The following is a 14,332-nucleotide window of genomic DNA, read 5'->3' as shown; positions in this document are numbered from 1 at the left end:
GGGGTGTGTGCAGCCCATGGTGCCGAGCCTGGGCCGCTGCCAGAGCCGCTGCCCCCCCATCCCCCGGGCGCTCCCCTTCCCGCTGCCGCGCCGGCTGAGCTGGAAATCCCCGCCAAGGAAAGCACGTTCTGCGGGCGGGTTTCCCCGCCGGCCGGGAGGAAAGTACCCAAGGTCCCTGGTGCCGTCAAGGGGCCGGGGCCTCCCCCTCCGCACAGCCACCCCACCGAGCGGCGCCCCCGCGCCGAGGGCCCCCCGCAGTCCCACGGGCCGCTCCCGCCGCCCGGCGGCGCTCGCTCGCTCGCTGGGGGAAGGGGAAGGGCAGGGCCCTGTCCGGCCCCGCCTGCGCCCGGCGTCCGCCGGGACTTCCCGGTGCGACGCCGCGGCCGGAGTTTCCAGGGTGGGGTGGTGCCGGTCAGGGGCTCCTCTTGCCCCGCTCCCTGCCAGGTACCGCATATAGGCTGGGGCGCTGGGGCGCGCTGCAGGGCCCACCCGGAGGCCGTGAGTACTGGGAGGGAGAGAGGGGGGGGGCGCGGGCGGGACCGGGCCGGGCCGGGCCCTGCCGGGAGGGAGGTGGGAGGCTGCGTCTGTCCTTGTCCCTGTCCCCGGTGTGGCAGAGGAGCCCTGGGGCGGCTGAGGGTCCTGTGCCGCCCCAGGCCGTGGAGCGGAGCAGGGCAGCCCCGCTGGATCCGCTCGGGCCCCGCGGGAAGGGGGAGCGGAGGGCGAGGCCCGACGGAGCCGGGGAGGGACAGGGGGACATGGGGCTGTGGCTGCCGGGGGTGCGGCCACCGACAGACCCCGCCGGGCGCCGTCTGGTGCTCCGGATCTGTGCCCGTAGCGCAGGGGACTGTGTTCGTAGTGCTGTGTCATCATGACTGTTTTGAACCTTTCCTGGAAGAACTTTTTAGGAACTGGTACTCTATGCCAGGCTGTTAAATGTATAATTTTGTGTTTATTCACATATACATATATAAAAACTTTGTATTTGGCCTTACCTGAATTTTTGGTGAAGTTCAGTTTTGCTAATGTCCTGTGTTTTAAATATAATTGGCTTTACGGAAATTAAAAATTCCAGAGCTCCTTAAGTCAGTGTTATAAAACTGCACCTTCACTGTTTCAGAAGCTGCTAGCTTAAACCAGTTTAAATGGTTGCATCTTTAGTACAGGATCTTACCTTTAATTACACAGCTGGTGATTAAGTTGCCTGATGTAATCCATCTGCCAGAAAAATCCTGCTTGTGGATTAAACAGTTTTGCATATGTGTCAGTAGCAGGGAAATTGTGTAAAATCCACTTCATATCACATTGTAAAGCTGTCTCCCTGAAACTTTCTAGCTAAAATGACACAGGCTGAGAAAGTTGGGGCTCTTCAGTCTAGAGAAGAGAAGGTTGCATAGCAAAGCAGCTTTCCAGTATCTGAGGAGAGCCTACAGGGAGGAGGCCAGAGGTTCTGTCAGGAACTGTAGTGAGAGGGCAAGGAGTAATGGGTACAAATTGACAGAGGGGAAATTTAGATTAGATATTAGGGAGAAATTCTTTATTGTGAGAGTGGTGAGACACTGAAACAGGTTGCCCAGGGACATTGTGGACACCCCACCCCTGTCAGTGTTCAAGGCCAGGTTGGATGTGGCTCTGAGCAACCTCGTCTAATGGGAGGTGTCCTTGCCTGTGGCAGGGGGGATTTGGACTAGATGATCTTTAAGGCCCGTTCCAACTCTTAACATTCTGTGATTACAAGAAATCTTATGTTGTTTCAATTTGTGTAATTTCTGTTTGCATAGACGTCACATACACCTAATTTTGTATATGTTGAAACATTCCTCTTTTTCTTTCTTACAGATTTTGTTCCACCCAAAAGAATTAAATGATTGAAACTGCAGATACTTACAATTTCTTCTTGAGAACAGTCAATATCAATATGGAGGCGTAGACACCTTAGAAGGGACTTCAGTCTGAACTCTGGGAGGTAGTTCTGTGCAGAAATAAAGAAACTAAGGCATCAATTTTATTATTTTTTTTAATCTGAGGGTTCTGTTTACTCTGCCATAAACATGGCATGCAGAAAAAATTTAATTCAACTGTATAAAGCATCAGAATGCCCCAACACAAGGCAATTAATTTATGTTAAATTTGATAACTCTGTACTTGTAACTCAGGCACCAGGTTAAAACTGAAATGATCTGTTAATTCAGTGCTGACAGTGCTGTAGACAGAAAAGCTGGGGCTATCCCAGATTTTTTAATAGAGAGAGTTCATCCTTGTCAGAGATGGTGTGTAGGATTTTTTTCACTAATAGCTGAATATTCAATACATGTGGAGTTGTGTATAGACTAACTTCTTTAGTCTTAACAACTTGTTACAACAATATGCAGAAGTTGAGAGGTTTTTTTGCGAGCCAGTAGTCGCAAATATACCAGATCAGTTCAGTAATGTCAGTTCAGGGTCTCTGTATTTTGTATGCCCTTTGAACTTGATAAACCCTACTTTTCAGGTTCCTAATGAGGTTTTCAAACTAAAATCCATACGTGTGTATAAGCTACATATTTATCAGCTGTCTAGGGTGAAATCTACTTCTTAAATCACTTGACATATGTTCTGGATGAGAACAATGTTGTTTTAGTTGCCCCCCATTTTAGTTTCTTTATTGACAAAGGATTAGTAAACCCTTTTGAGGTTTTTTCTGTTTTGATCCCACCTCCACTAGCCTGACAAATTGGTACTGCTCTCCCAGATATGCAAAAGAAGGAAAGCACGTGGTGTTTATATGATTCAAGGGAAATTCCTTTTCAACATGCTTTCTTTAAGTGTTAAAATGGGATGGGGCAGCTTTTGCACTGAAAGCAGTTTTGTAAACTAAACTATAAGAACTTCCCAAACGTTAAAAGGCTGTTAATCATGAGGCAGATTCTATTCACATGCTCATTTGAAGTTACACATCAAAGTATTTATTAATTTTCTACAGGCGGGGGTTATTCCAAATTGCCTTTCGTGCACACAACTACCTCCCAGAGGAAGACTTGTCCCATTTTTCCAAAAATAGTCCATTATGAATATAGTGGAAGATAGCCCTTTCTTGGCTAGCATCATGAGGCAGAGCGCTGTGTGTGGTGAACTGAAGTATGACCTGTCCTGTGAACTCTACAGAATGTCAACGTTTTCTACTTTCCCCATTAACATGCCGGTATCAGAACGGAGTCTTGCCAGGGCTGGGTTTTATTACACTGGTGTGCAGGATAAAGTTAAGTGCTTCACTTGTGGCTTAACACTGGATAACTGGCAACCAGGAGATAATGCTATGGAAAAACATAAACAGCTGTATCCTGGCTGCAGTTTTGTTCAAAGCATGCTTTCAGTTAACAACCTTGGACTGTCGTCTCATTCTGCCTTTTTGCCCTCAGTTGCAAACAGTCTCTCACCATCTCTACGTTCCATAACGCTTTCTCCAAGTTCAGAACAAGTTGGATATTTCAGTGGCTCTTTTTCCAGTTTTCCTCAAGACCCAGTAACTACTAGGGCAGTTGAAGACCTTTCATTCTTGAGACATAAGCTTTACAATCCTTCTATGAGTACAGAAGAGGCTAGGCTACGCACCTTTCACTCATGGCCACTGACGTTTCTCTCACCCACTGATCTGGCAAAGGCCGGACTTTATTACTTGGGGACAGCAGACAAAGTTGCTTGTTTTACCTGTGGTGGTCAGCTGTGTAACTGGGAACCGAAAGATAATGCTGTGTCAGAGCACCGGAGGCACTATCCGAACTGCTCTTTTGTGGAAAACCTCACTCGAGACCAGCCAAGTTTCAATGTTTCAAATGTGAGCATGCAAACCCATGAGGCACGTGTTAAAACATTCATCAATTGGCCAACCAGAATTCCAGTTCAGCCCGAACAGCTTGCGGATGCTGGCTTTTACTATGTAGGTAAGAAACCCAGACTGCTCCAGTTTTATTCATGCAGCTATGTCAGCATTTACTTTAACGTAAATTGTGTGAGTGTTTGCTAGATATTTTGCCTTGTTCTTTTTTTAAAGGGCGCAATGATGATGTCAAGTGTTTTTGCTGTGATGGTGGGTTAAGGTGCTGGGAATCTGGAGATGATCCATGGATTGAGCATGCAAAGTGGTTTCCAAGGTAATTTGCAATGTCTTTATCATAATTTGTTCACGTTCTTAAATGCTTCTAATTTTGTCAAGTACGTACTGTTTAACTTCACCGTATGATGTACAAATTCAGTCTTTCTTTTGGATGTATTTCATGTGTATTTAAAAGCTCTGAAGTGCTAAGGAGGGCTTAATTAAAACATTTCTTCGTTAAACATGGTATATAATGCTTTCCACCTTGTAATTAAGAGCCATGTGCATCCCTAAATCACTATTAGCCTGCATTGTTAATGAGCGTGTTTGTCTAAGAGAAGCAGTCAGCAGGCAGACTGGGGAGAGCACAGACTGTTGAGAAATGAAGTATGTTTAACTCATTTGTTCTAGTTCTGTGCCCATGCTGAATGCTCTTGAACTAGTTTTTCTGCTCGTGCAGTTTAGTTTCCTACACGTGGAAGGGCTTGTGAGGAAGGTTTCAGTGGCTGTTTAATATGTCTTTATTGGAAAAATAACAGAAATAACTTTTTAATGTCACCCATAATTAAATGGCAATTGCATACCTAATTACTGTCTGTGCCTGTGAAAATTGACACCTACACTCATGACAGAAATAGCTGCACTTAATTTCAGGAAAGCTAATTATAGTTGTTCTTGTAGTAGATCTCCAGCTAGACTTTTGTGGGCAACTTACCAACTATTGTTGGACTACATGATGTGTGTAGGGTTAAATGACACCTTTGTTTCTTACTGTGTTAAGCCTGTCAGTAAAAGTACTGAGGAGATAAAACTGCATTAGTGAAGTGGATCTGGCTTTGATAGTGGCGTTAAATTATTTTGAATGATTTGAGTAGGAGATAAGAATGGTAAGATGCAAGATAGAAACAGTTTATCACTGCACTTGTAGTGATGCTGACACGGTATCATTTCTCATGACGTGCAATTCTGATTACAAGTGGTAGCAGAATGTTGAGCTGCTGCATTTATATACATAAGCCTACTGGCAGCTGGACATCATGGAAAAGTTTTATCAAAGCATCACCTGACACTAGGCTGCATCAAGCTTCCAATTAAGAGGACTCTTTCTCTTCTGAAGGAAGAGAAACATTCAAGTTACACTAGGTTTAAACTCCTTCATTCTTCTGTATTTTTTCCTTTGGCAAGTAGAATGTATAATTTGATATGTCAATTTTCCAGATGTGAGTATCTGCTTCGTGTAAAAGGAAGAGAGTTTGTAAGTCGAATTCAGGCCAGATTCCCCCATCTCCTTGAACAGGTAAGTTACTGTCCTGTAACTTTGCTTTTCCCTTGTTGAAGAGTGCTATGTCCTTTTTGTGAGTTTGGTCCATCCTTCTGCCTGATTTCTGCATATGTTTCCCCTAGGTTACTAACATGATAAATGCCCTTCATGTTCACATACAAGAAACCAGTACTGAACCATGGCTAGTCTTGAACTAGTAGAGTTGAACTTTTACAGATTACTTGTGGAAAAGTCCTATGAGGCATGAGCTCCTTTATGTTAAGAGAGGGAAATTCTGATTATGTGTCATTGAATAATGCAGCTCAGTAATTATTATTTCAGAAATCAGTCATAGACAGCCTGTTATTTTTATCTGTAATACTTATGGCAAGAGTATGCTAAACTCCTCTTCATGGAAGTGGTCAGCATCAGCTTTATATCAATTATATAGTTGCACAAATTTGCAGACTTGTGTAACTGCATGTAAAATATTTAATGGGTACCACTCAGGTAAAAGGCTTAGCATGGATTGTGATGGAAGAATGTGTTAGAAAGGTACATAGAGGGAAAAGCAGTATTTTGATACTAATGTAGTTCTTTTCTGTTCCACAGCTCTTGTCAACCTCTGAGCCGCCTGTAGATGAAAACATTGATCCCCCAAGTATGTATATTAAAGCATGTTTTTAAACTTCCTCAGCATTTTGCAAACTCAGTGATTGCCAAGCAAATTAGCTTTGGATAGCCAATTCTTACATTTGTTCCCTAAAAGTGAGGTAGTTTTGATGTTGTATGGATGAAGTCTAAGGAAAAGCCTCTAAGAGATCTTGGTTTTTATTTTCTTTATTTTCATGCTAGCAGCTCATATTAAAATTTGTGGGTTTGAAGGCTTGGCACTTGCTGCATTTGTGGTTTTTAGTTTCAGGGTTTCAGCTAAGCAAAGCAAGTACTGAACTTGGTGGAACAATTGCTGGAGGGTGTCATGACCGTGCAGTTATGCAATTCCATCTTTAGGCACATAGCTGTGTAAATGCTCCGAGTTGAGCAGCAGTGGTTAAGGAAGAAGGTAGCATAAGCTGATAAAAATGAAGTCTTTCTGGGCTGGATTCCAGTTATGGTGGAAAAAAATCCACTCACCCTCTGGGAGGAGTTTATGCTATCCTAGTCCATGCTGGCTGAGGACAATGAGTAGGAGTCCCGTGTGTCTGGTGCTTACTAAGTTGAATGGAAAATACTGATCAAGACTTAGAATAGAGCAATTGTTTGTACTATAAACAGATTTCCACACCCCCCCCTCCATTCTCCCAAGATGTTTTTCAAGGCTGAAGTTAGAAATGACTAAGTATAAGCTGTTAAGACACAATGGAATTCTGAGTGGTTTCTCTGGATTATCCTAGATTTTAGCAAAGGCCTGACATCGATTGATGTTTATCTTGGATTCAATCCATGACTAAGCAACTGGCTTCCATTTTTAAAACTACTTCTAAAAAATTTTATTTAACCACTGAAACTTTTTACTGCCAGGTGTTCATGTGTGTAGGTAATGTTGATGTGTCTGACTTCTGGGTTGTATAGGCATTTTATTCTTTATATTATACATGGTGATTTTCCTCTTTGATTAGTTATTCGTTTTGGCCCTGGAGAGAGTCATTCAGAAGATGCAATCATGATGAACACGCCTGTTATTAAAGCTGCCTTGGAGATGGGATTTAGTAGAAGGCTTATAAAGCAAACAGTGCAAAGTAAAATCTTGGCAACTGGAGAAAACTACAAGACTGTTAATGATCTTGTGTCTGATTTGCTCATTGCTGAAGATGAGAAGATTGAAGAAGAGAAAGAAAAACAATTAGAAGAAGCGGCATCAGGTACTTAAAAGGCATAAATAAAAGTGAAATTTGAAGTGGTTTGTAATATGCATAGGTTTTCTATATTTGTTTGTATTCACTAAGTGATTTAGTTTAATTGCTATTAGAATCAGGTTCTCTAAAAGCATTGTCAGGATATCTGTATGGAACTAGCAGTCTGGGAATTGTTTTATTCCCTTTTAGGAGAATGGTTCATACCAGGGGCCAAGGGGTTCAGAATCATCTCTTCTTTCCAAAGCCATTTTTATTTCCACTTGTGTACCTTTATATTGCTGTTAATAAAATAGTTGGCCCACTCTACTAATTTTTTTTCCAAATTTGCCTGGTCTTTAGGCTGCTTGAATCAGTAAGCCATCATATCCACCTCCTAGAAGAAGCCATAAACTTCTACAAATTCAGATTCTGTAAGATGACCAAAGATATGCTTTACTGTGTCTGACTCAGCCCATGTACATAGCAATTTAGTGTTTATTTGATGTGTCTTTAGGATTTCCTGTAGCTTCAATACCACAGAAGTTTTGCAGCCTAAAGAAATCCTGTGGGACACCTCTTAAAAGAGCTTTCTGCTATGTACAGACATGATTTTGCCTACACTGACTAAAGTTAACCTGTTGGTTGTCGATAAGTTAGCAGTGGTGTTATGCAGAGGTGTTTTTTTCTTTGCAATTCTCTGGAGAGTGTGCTAGTGTGCTAGTTAGACAAGATCCCCCCAGGTGATTTAACCTAGAGATGCGAGCAGGAGGTTTCTTGGGTGAAAAGGCTTTGGTTCAGAAGCTGCTTTTATGCGGTTTTCATAAGTCTGTTCGTTATGTGAATACCACTGAAACTTACTGAGGGCTTTATTAATGATGTGTAATAAGTAAATATTTCAAATGGAGTGTAAAGAATGTATCAATTATTGTTAAAAAGAAGTGCACTTTGGAGTAGTGTATTCCTAACAAATATCTAATCTCCCTTATGTTCCAGATGATTTATCCTTAATCCGCAAGAATCGAATGGCTTTATTCCAGCGTTTAACATGTACACTTCCGATCCTTGGGAGTTTACTATCAGCTAAAGTGATAACAGAACCTGAGCATGATGTTATTAAGCAGAAGACTCAGACACCGTTGCAAGCAAGGGAACTGATAGATACAATTTTAGTGAAAGGAAATGAAGCAGCCAGCATATTCAGGAACTGTCTACGAGATTGTGACCCTGTGCTCTACAAAGATTTATTTGGTATGTCTCTCTGGTTTTCATTTGTTTGTAAAAGATACACTTTTATAGAAGTCTAACCAGTGCTCTCATAGCAAAAGAAGCTCTGAAGAAAAAGAAACAAACAGATGCTGTTTGAATATAGATTAGTCAAATGACAAGGATTTTTTTTCTCCTGTTTCAGTGGAGAAGAACATGAAGTATGTTCCCACAGAAGATGTTTCAGGTACCTTAAATTCTGCCGTCTTATCTTAAAGGGTATTGTGGAACAAATTGCTAAGATAAAAAAAACTTACTTTGGTTAAGAAGTAGGTTTTATGCTTTACCCTCTCCCTAACTCTGCTTTAGTAAAATGGACTGAAAAAGTTAACCAAAAGTTAAGTGCATGTGCAGACTTGCAAGCAAGTCTGTCAGCTGTAAGCTGTATCCTGTGCCCTACGTATCATTTTGCACCATATGATAAAGAGCTTTCTGGAGCTCAACAGTTGAAGCACATGCTGGACTTGATCTTGATACAAGCTTTCATTCAGGTATTTGCTAAAAACTGGAGAGTAGATAGTTGGTTAGCATTCCACAGCAGGGTTCATCTCTGCTTTTCCATTGTGGGTTATAGGTGTCCTGAGATCTAGCTTGACGCAACAGCTGGGTACATAAACACTTGTCAGACGTGGGATTGAGTTTGCTCTGGTTCTCAGTCCTGTAGTTTAATCTGTTAACAGACTGCAGAAAGGTTTACAAGCCTGGATATAGCTCATTTCCACCAGTCAGGCTATGCTCTGTGTTTCTGATATCCAAGCAAGGAAAGTACAGCGTTTGCTAAAATGTAAACACCGGTTGGCCTCCAACCCTGAGCCGTCAGTCACCTCTCAGAAGTGGAAAGTACAGACTGGTTCCTTGCATGCCACTTCTGAGCTCTGGAAAATGTTCTTATTTTCTTACTGCCATCTGTGTTAAGTGAATACAGATGGGGAAATAAAGGGTGAAATGGAGCATGGCAATCCTCTAAATACATTTTGATATAATGTATACACATACTCAGGCTGACAAAAAGGTAACTGTTTTTTTCCAGGTTTGCCTATGGAAGAACAATTAAGAAGACTGCAAGAGGAAAGAACATGTAAAGTTTGCATGGACAAAGAAGTTTCTATTGTTTTTATTCCATGTGGTCATTTAGTGGTATGCAAAGAATGTGCACCATCCCTTAGAAAATGCCCTATTTGCAGGGGGACAATAAAGGGTACAGTCCGTACATTTCTTTCGTAAAGAGGGAAAGTTGCAAAATGTCGTTGTTCCTGTCATCCTCCAGCTGCTGAAGGTTTAGCCAGCAGTGTCTTAAGAACGGAAAATTGTGGCACAGAAGGTCATTAATCAACCACCTAACACAGTTGTGTAATAGTAAAGTGGATCATCGTTATGAGCACACTAGGCCTTCGGTGCCAAAGACTCTTTCTGTTCATAAAACCAAATCAATATTAGGGTGAGGTTTTTGTGGTGTTCCTTTCTGAATAGGGAAAGTAGTTACACTAGTGTCACTTTGAATAAAAAAACCTTTTGCTTGAGTTCCTAAAATGGAGCTTGGCACAACTCTTCTCATGAGTTTCCTCCACATGGATGCGAGGAAATATATTAAGATTGCTGTTATTAATAATTAACTTTAGCTACTCCTGTTTTGGCTTTCTTCTGGACTTAAGGAGAAAAGAGGCTAACTGTTGCAGGAACAGCAGGAATTTTAGAAGTTTTTTCATGTCTTGATATTTGTGTAATGTATATTACTAATAGTTTATATGAAGACTGAATTAAAATATTTCTACGTCTCAAAGGAGTGTTTGTTTACTCTGTTCCCATTGTTGGCTTTTCCCGGCAGTAACTAGAACGCTGTCTTTTCCTGACAAGATTTTGGGATGGTTTGCATCCAAAAGTACAATAAAACTTAATTCCATTTGTCTGTCTTTCATTTTTGAAGTGAGCTTCTGTGCTGCTTCATGATTCCCTCTTTATTTAAAAACAAACAGAACCCCCCAAAACCCCAGTAGCATCTGGTACTTTCTTCTGTCTTGATTTTTCAAAGGATAGAAATCCTGGTCCTCATCACCTTGAGACAGAAGGTAGCTCTGCAGTCTTTGTGCTAAGGATTAAATGTAAAAGCTATTTTTCTGTGTTTGGAACTTCATAGTGATTGTGCAATTAAATAGTAGAATCTTGTGGCCCCCTATGAAGTGTTGTTTAATAAGCTGGTAGTCTAGGAACTCCTACTCCCTTACCAGTGGACTCTTACTTCAGCCTTTTCAACTTTGTATGCCTAGACTTGCATGGTAGATACCTATGAACACCTCTGTTTGTAGGTATTTTGCAAGGATTTCGTGTCAAACAGTGGAAGAATACTGCCAGGATGACGGCATCAGATCCTGCAGTGGTGGAACCGGTTTGTCTGGTGTCTGAGTGTGGACCTCTCAGTCTTCAGACCTGGGTTCTTTAACTGTAGATTGGCTTGCTGTAATTCTTTGAAATGTAGACCTTTGCCCAATTTTATTACATGTACATATCTTCCCTTTATTTTTGTTATTAAAAGTGTAAATGTTTCAAACCTAGCATGTAATTTTAAACACCTCTGATTAATGTACTTTTGGTTTTCTGGTTTTGAAATGTCTTTAAAAGTATACTTTCTACAGATTAAGATGAATCTGCAGGGGGAACTGGAGAGGTCAGGCTCACCTGAAGAATGTGGAATTGTTAGCAGGTAAGTGTTGTTTCTGAACAAGGAAGAGGATAGGGAAAAACATGGTAGAAAAACATAGTAGCAGGCAGACTTTTTTTTTTTTTTTTTTCCTAGAACTGTAAGGGGTTAGAGTTTTCAGATGTTCCAGTTAACTACATATAGATCAGATGAGAGGATATACAGGGCTTTAAAAAGAAGCCCTCTGTGGTTCAGATGTGATGCCTGAGGATATCTCAGGATGTGCAATATACCTGTAAGCCCTGGTTGGTCAGTGTTTTGAATGGCTTCAAACAGCGGTGCCTGTCTGCATCCTAGGTACCTGAATCACTTTCTGAGAAGTGGAAGAACCTGATCTAGAAACTAATGGGTAAGGCTCTTTGACCTAGTTTTGTCAGGAAGGCTAATGTAGGGTATGGCTTTCTGCTACACCCCACTGTAATGACTGTGGGTGCCCTGCTCAATAGTGCTGTACATGTGAGCAGTTATGCTCTTTCCTCAGCACTATTCCAAGAAAGCTCTAATCGAGCTAGTTGTCTGTAGCACATTGCAAACAGGACCCTGGCAAAACGTTAGACCATGGAGAACAGTCTGCTTAGTGTTTTATTTGGAGAGGATCAAGTGACAGAACCAGCTGACCATGCTCACACTTTGTTCTGTGTCCACTTCCTTCTTTGAAAGCATTTTCCAGAGCTCTGACTAGGTTAAACAGCAATAAACAGCCACCCTCGCACAAGCACCCTCTGCAGCTGTGCTGACCAAGTAGCTCAAATTCTTGGACGACAACATTTCAGAATTTCAGGTCCATGGCTTATCTTGAGCTGACTGTGTTTGCATGGCTTAGGGGGTGTAGAGGATGTGAACTTTAGTATCACTGGAGTTCAGTGGTCAGACTTGCTGTAAGAGGAAGATAGAAGGCAATACTCCCAGCACCCATAAATGTGCAATTTCTTTGCTGGAATGAAGCTTATCATATCTGCAACAGATCTGGAGCAGTTGCAGTTTCTGATACTGGTTTGCGATACTGCAAGATACAGAGGATTCTCACATAGCAGCTGTATGTTTTGGGAAGCAAGTGCCATAAAGTTTTATTGTAATTATTTAGCAGTTTCCTGAATTTTTGTGTTCTTTTTTTGACCGTTATCTTTCTTTTCTGTTTGCTTTTAAGCATTGACCAGGAAGCCCAATACTCTTCAAACTGAAGACAGCATGTAGTTCTAGTACTGCCACTAGTCATAACAGAGCTCTGCTCTTAACATGCTGAAATGAATTGCCATATAGGAAATACCTAGGAATTCCATTAGCACGACAAAAAAAGAAAAATCTTTATATTACTGCTTTTTCTGACTGAGAGAGTTAGTGGTTGTGCAGTAGTTCCATAGTGCCATATTCTCAGAACTCAGTTCTTTGCTATATTCCTTGCAAGATATCAGAAGAGAAGCACATGAAAATTATAGATAATGTGTTCATCTGCTTTTACGTCTGTGTTGTGGCAGTTGTAGTCTATGAGGCTGGGGTGTGCAGTGTCAACTTTTATGTTGCAGTTGGACTGAACTTGCAAATTCAGTTTTCTGAACACCCACCTCAGCTCAGGCAGGAGATGTATTCTGGACATACAAAAGTGTTCTGTTGAACTACTTCACAGGTAATTGTCACTCTTGTCCTGGAGGTCACTATTGCATTAAATCAGCAGTCCTTTGGTTTTGTTCTTAGTTGAAAATGTGATCCCAAGGGTTACTGATGCTCCAGTCCACCCTTCTCACTGATGGCTGCTGGCATGGGACCCTTCAAGCCTAAGAGTCCAGGGTATTGCACACATCCTGTGCAAGAAGGAGCAGCACTCCAAATATTTTCTGAAAATAACACAGCAGGATCTGTGAGGAGAGTTATTTTCTTCTCTTCTGAGAGACCAAAATATGCTGGAACATAGCAGGAAACTGTTTGCACAATAGGCAGTGTCCTAGCAGTGTCCTTCGCATTTAGTTTTGGCCTGGTGAAATTTTTTTAAGGAAAAGCTGGAGAACTTGCCAAAACTTTCTACGCTCACTTTAGTGTGTAAACTTAGTTAGAACAAAGATCTTTCTTTAGCTTGATCTGTTAAGCTTGATTTACCGATGCTGTATTCTTTTGGCATATAGAGAAGTGCAGTACTTGGTACTGACAGTGCGGGACAGGAGGTAAGGCTGTGATTTGCCCAAGGGAAGATAGATACCTTCAATTCTAAGGGAAGAATATAGTCTTTAGAAGAGTTATATATGCAACAATCAGAATAAGAAAAACTCGCTTTTACACACACTCCTTGCTTTGGTTTATGAACCCTGTCAAGGAAAATGAGTTACGGAGTTTTTCTTCGAACACTTTAGAAGCACCTCAGGGCCAGGGAAGTACAACACTTTAAACTTGGTTTGGAGAAGGTCAGTCAAACAACAGGCACACTCAAAATTTTGGGTATAGGAATGAGAATGTATTTCCTCTTGGTATTCTAAAGGAATACTTAAGATCCCCCAGAACATGGGAATCCCTTTTATTCTTCCAATTTTCAGAGTTCCTGAATTGGATGTTTTGACATACAGGAATAACCTGATGCTGAAAGACAAAATTAATCATTGTGCAGTCTTAAGTAAATCAAACACTAAATTTTAAAGCAAGCTAAAGCTTAGACACTGCACTATCAACATGAGGAATTGCAAGTCCCTGGGGCGAGGCAGTTTGTGAGGACTGTAAAATGCAACTTCCTAAATTCATTTTAACAACTTTCCTGGGTTTTAAGACTGCTGTCTCGGTCTTACGTAAACTGGGACTCCTTCAGTGTTGTCTAGAGAACATGTTTACATTCTGTAGAGGTCCATGCTCATTCCATCTGCTTCCATATCACAGCTAAATTCTTAACCTATTATCCTGGCAATTTCCAGTCTGATGCTGTTCCAGTTTGCTTTTGGCAATACTGTCATTTTGTTGCTTATATCTTTTTCAATAAAGCATGTTAAGAATGCTGTATAAGTCTTCAGGGCAAAAACAGAGTGGCATGAATATGTAAGAGCTTTAAAAGTCACTAAACAAAAAGGTATGAAAAATTTACAAATTTTCAAGTTACTGAATATTATCACAGCAACATGATCTTGCTTTAATATTGTTTTTTTTAAGTAACCCCCAAAGAAAGCACCATTTCTGGATTGCTTGGAAGCTTTTGATATAGGGCCCCATCAGTACAATTAAGCTGGAAGTGCTGT

At 41.3% G+C, this 14,332-nt stretch overlaps 1 protein-coding gene across 2 annotated transcripts; it reads left to right on the top strand.

Annotated features, from left to right (window-relative positions):
- The first annotated feature begins 349 nt into the window (after positions 1-349).
- On the top strand, positions 350-10,343 carry BIRC2 (baculoviral IAP repeat containing 2). 2 transcript variants are annotated; one of them, XM_027902222.1, is made up of 10 exons: positions 350-498; positions 1,837-1,903; positions 2,960-3,917; positions 4,028-4,127; positions 5,288-5,366; positions 5,943-5,991; positions 6,950-7,192; positions 8,159-8,413; positions 8,574-8,615; positions 9,459-10,343. In XM_027902222.1, the coding sequence occupies exons 3-10, from the start codon at positions 3,044-3,046 to the stop codon at positions 9,650-9,652; spliced, it is 1,836 nt and encodes a 611-aa protein (XP_027758023.1). In that variant the 5' UTR covers positions 350-498; positions 1,837-1,903; positions 2,960-3,043; the 3' UTR covers positions 9,653-10,343. The 2 variants fall into 2 exon arrangements, with proteins under 2 accessions (XP_027758023.1, XP_027758022.1); XM_027902221.1 differs by having other exon boundaries at positions 1,837-3,917.
- Positions 10,344-14,332: the final 3,989 nt, after the last annotated feature.

This window comes from Empidonax traillii, unplaced genomic scaffold (genome assembly GCF_003031625.1).
Source record: "Empidonax traillii isolate 1590-97213 ecotype Southwest subspecies unplaced genomic scaffold, ASM303162v1 scaffold853:size531304, whole genome shotgun sequence".
NCBI classification, from domain to species: domain Eukaryota; kingdom Metazoa; phylum Chordata; class Aves; order Passeriformes; family Tyrannidae; genus Empidonax; species Empidonax traillii.
Note: the sequence above shows the minus strand (reverse complement) of the source record. Positions and strands in the feature narration are given on the sequence as shown.

Bases quoted from the DNA above. Each gene is read 5' to 3' on its own strand.
- BIRC2 (XM_027902222.1), top strand. From the start codon at position 3,044: ATGAATATAGTGGAAGATAGCCCTTTCTTGGCTAGCATCATGAGGCAG. The intron at 4,128-5,287 runs GTAATTTGCAAT...TCAATTTTCCAG, and splicing joins CATGCAAAGTGGTTTCCAAG to ATGTGAGTATCTGCTTCGTG. The intron at 8,616-9,458 runs GTACCTTAAATT...GTTTTTTTCCAG, and splicing joins TCCCACAGAAGATGTTTCAG to GTTTGCCTATGGAAGAACAA.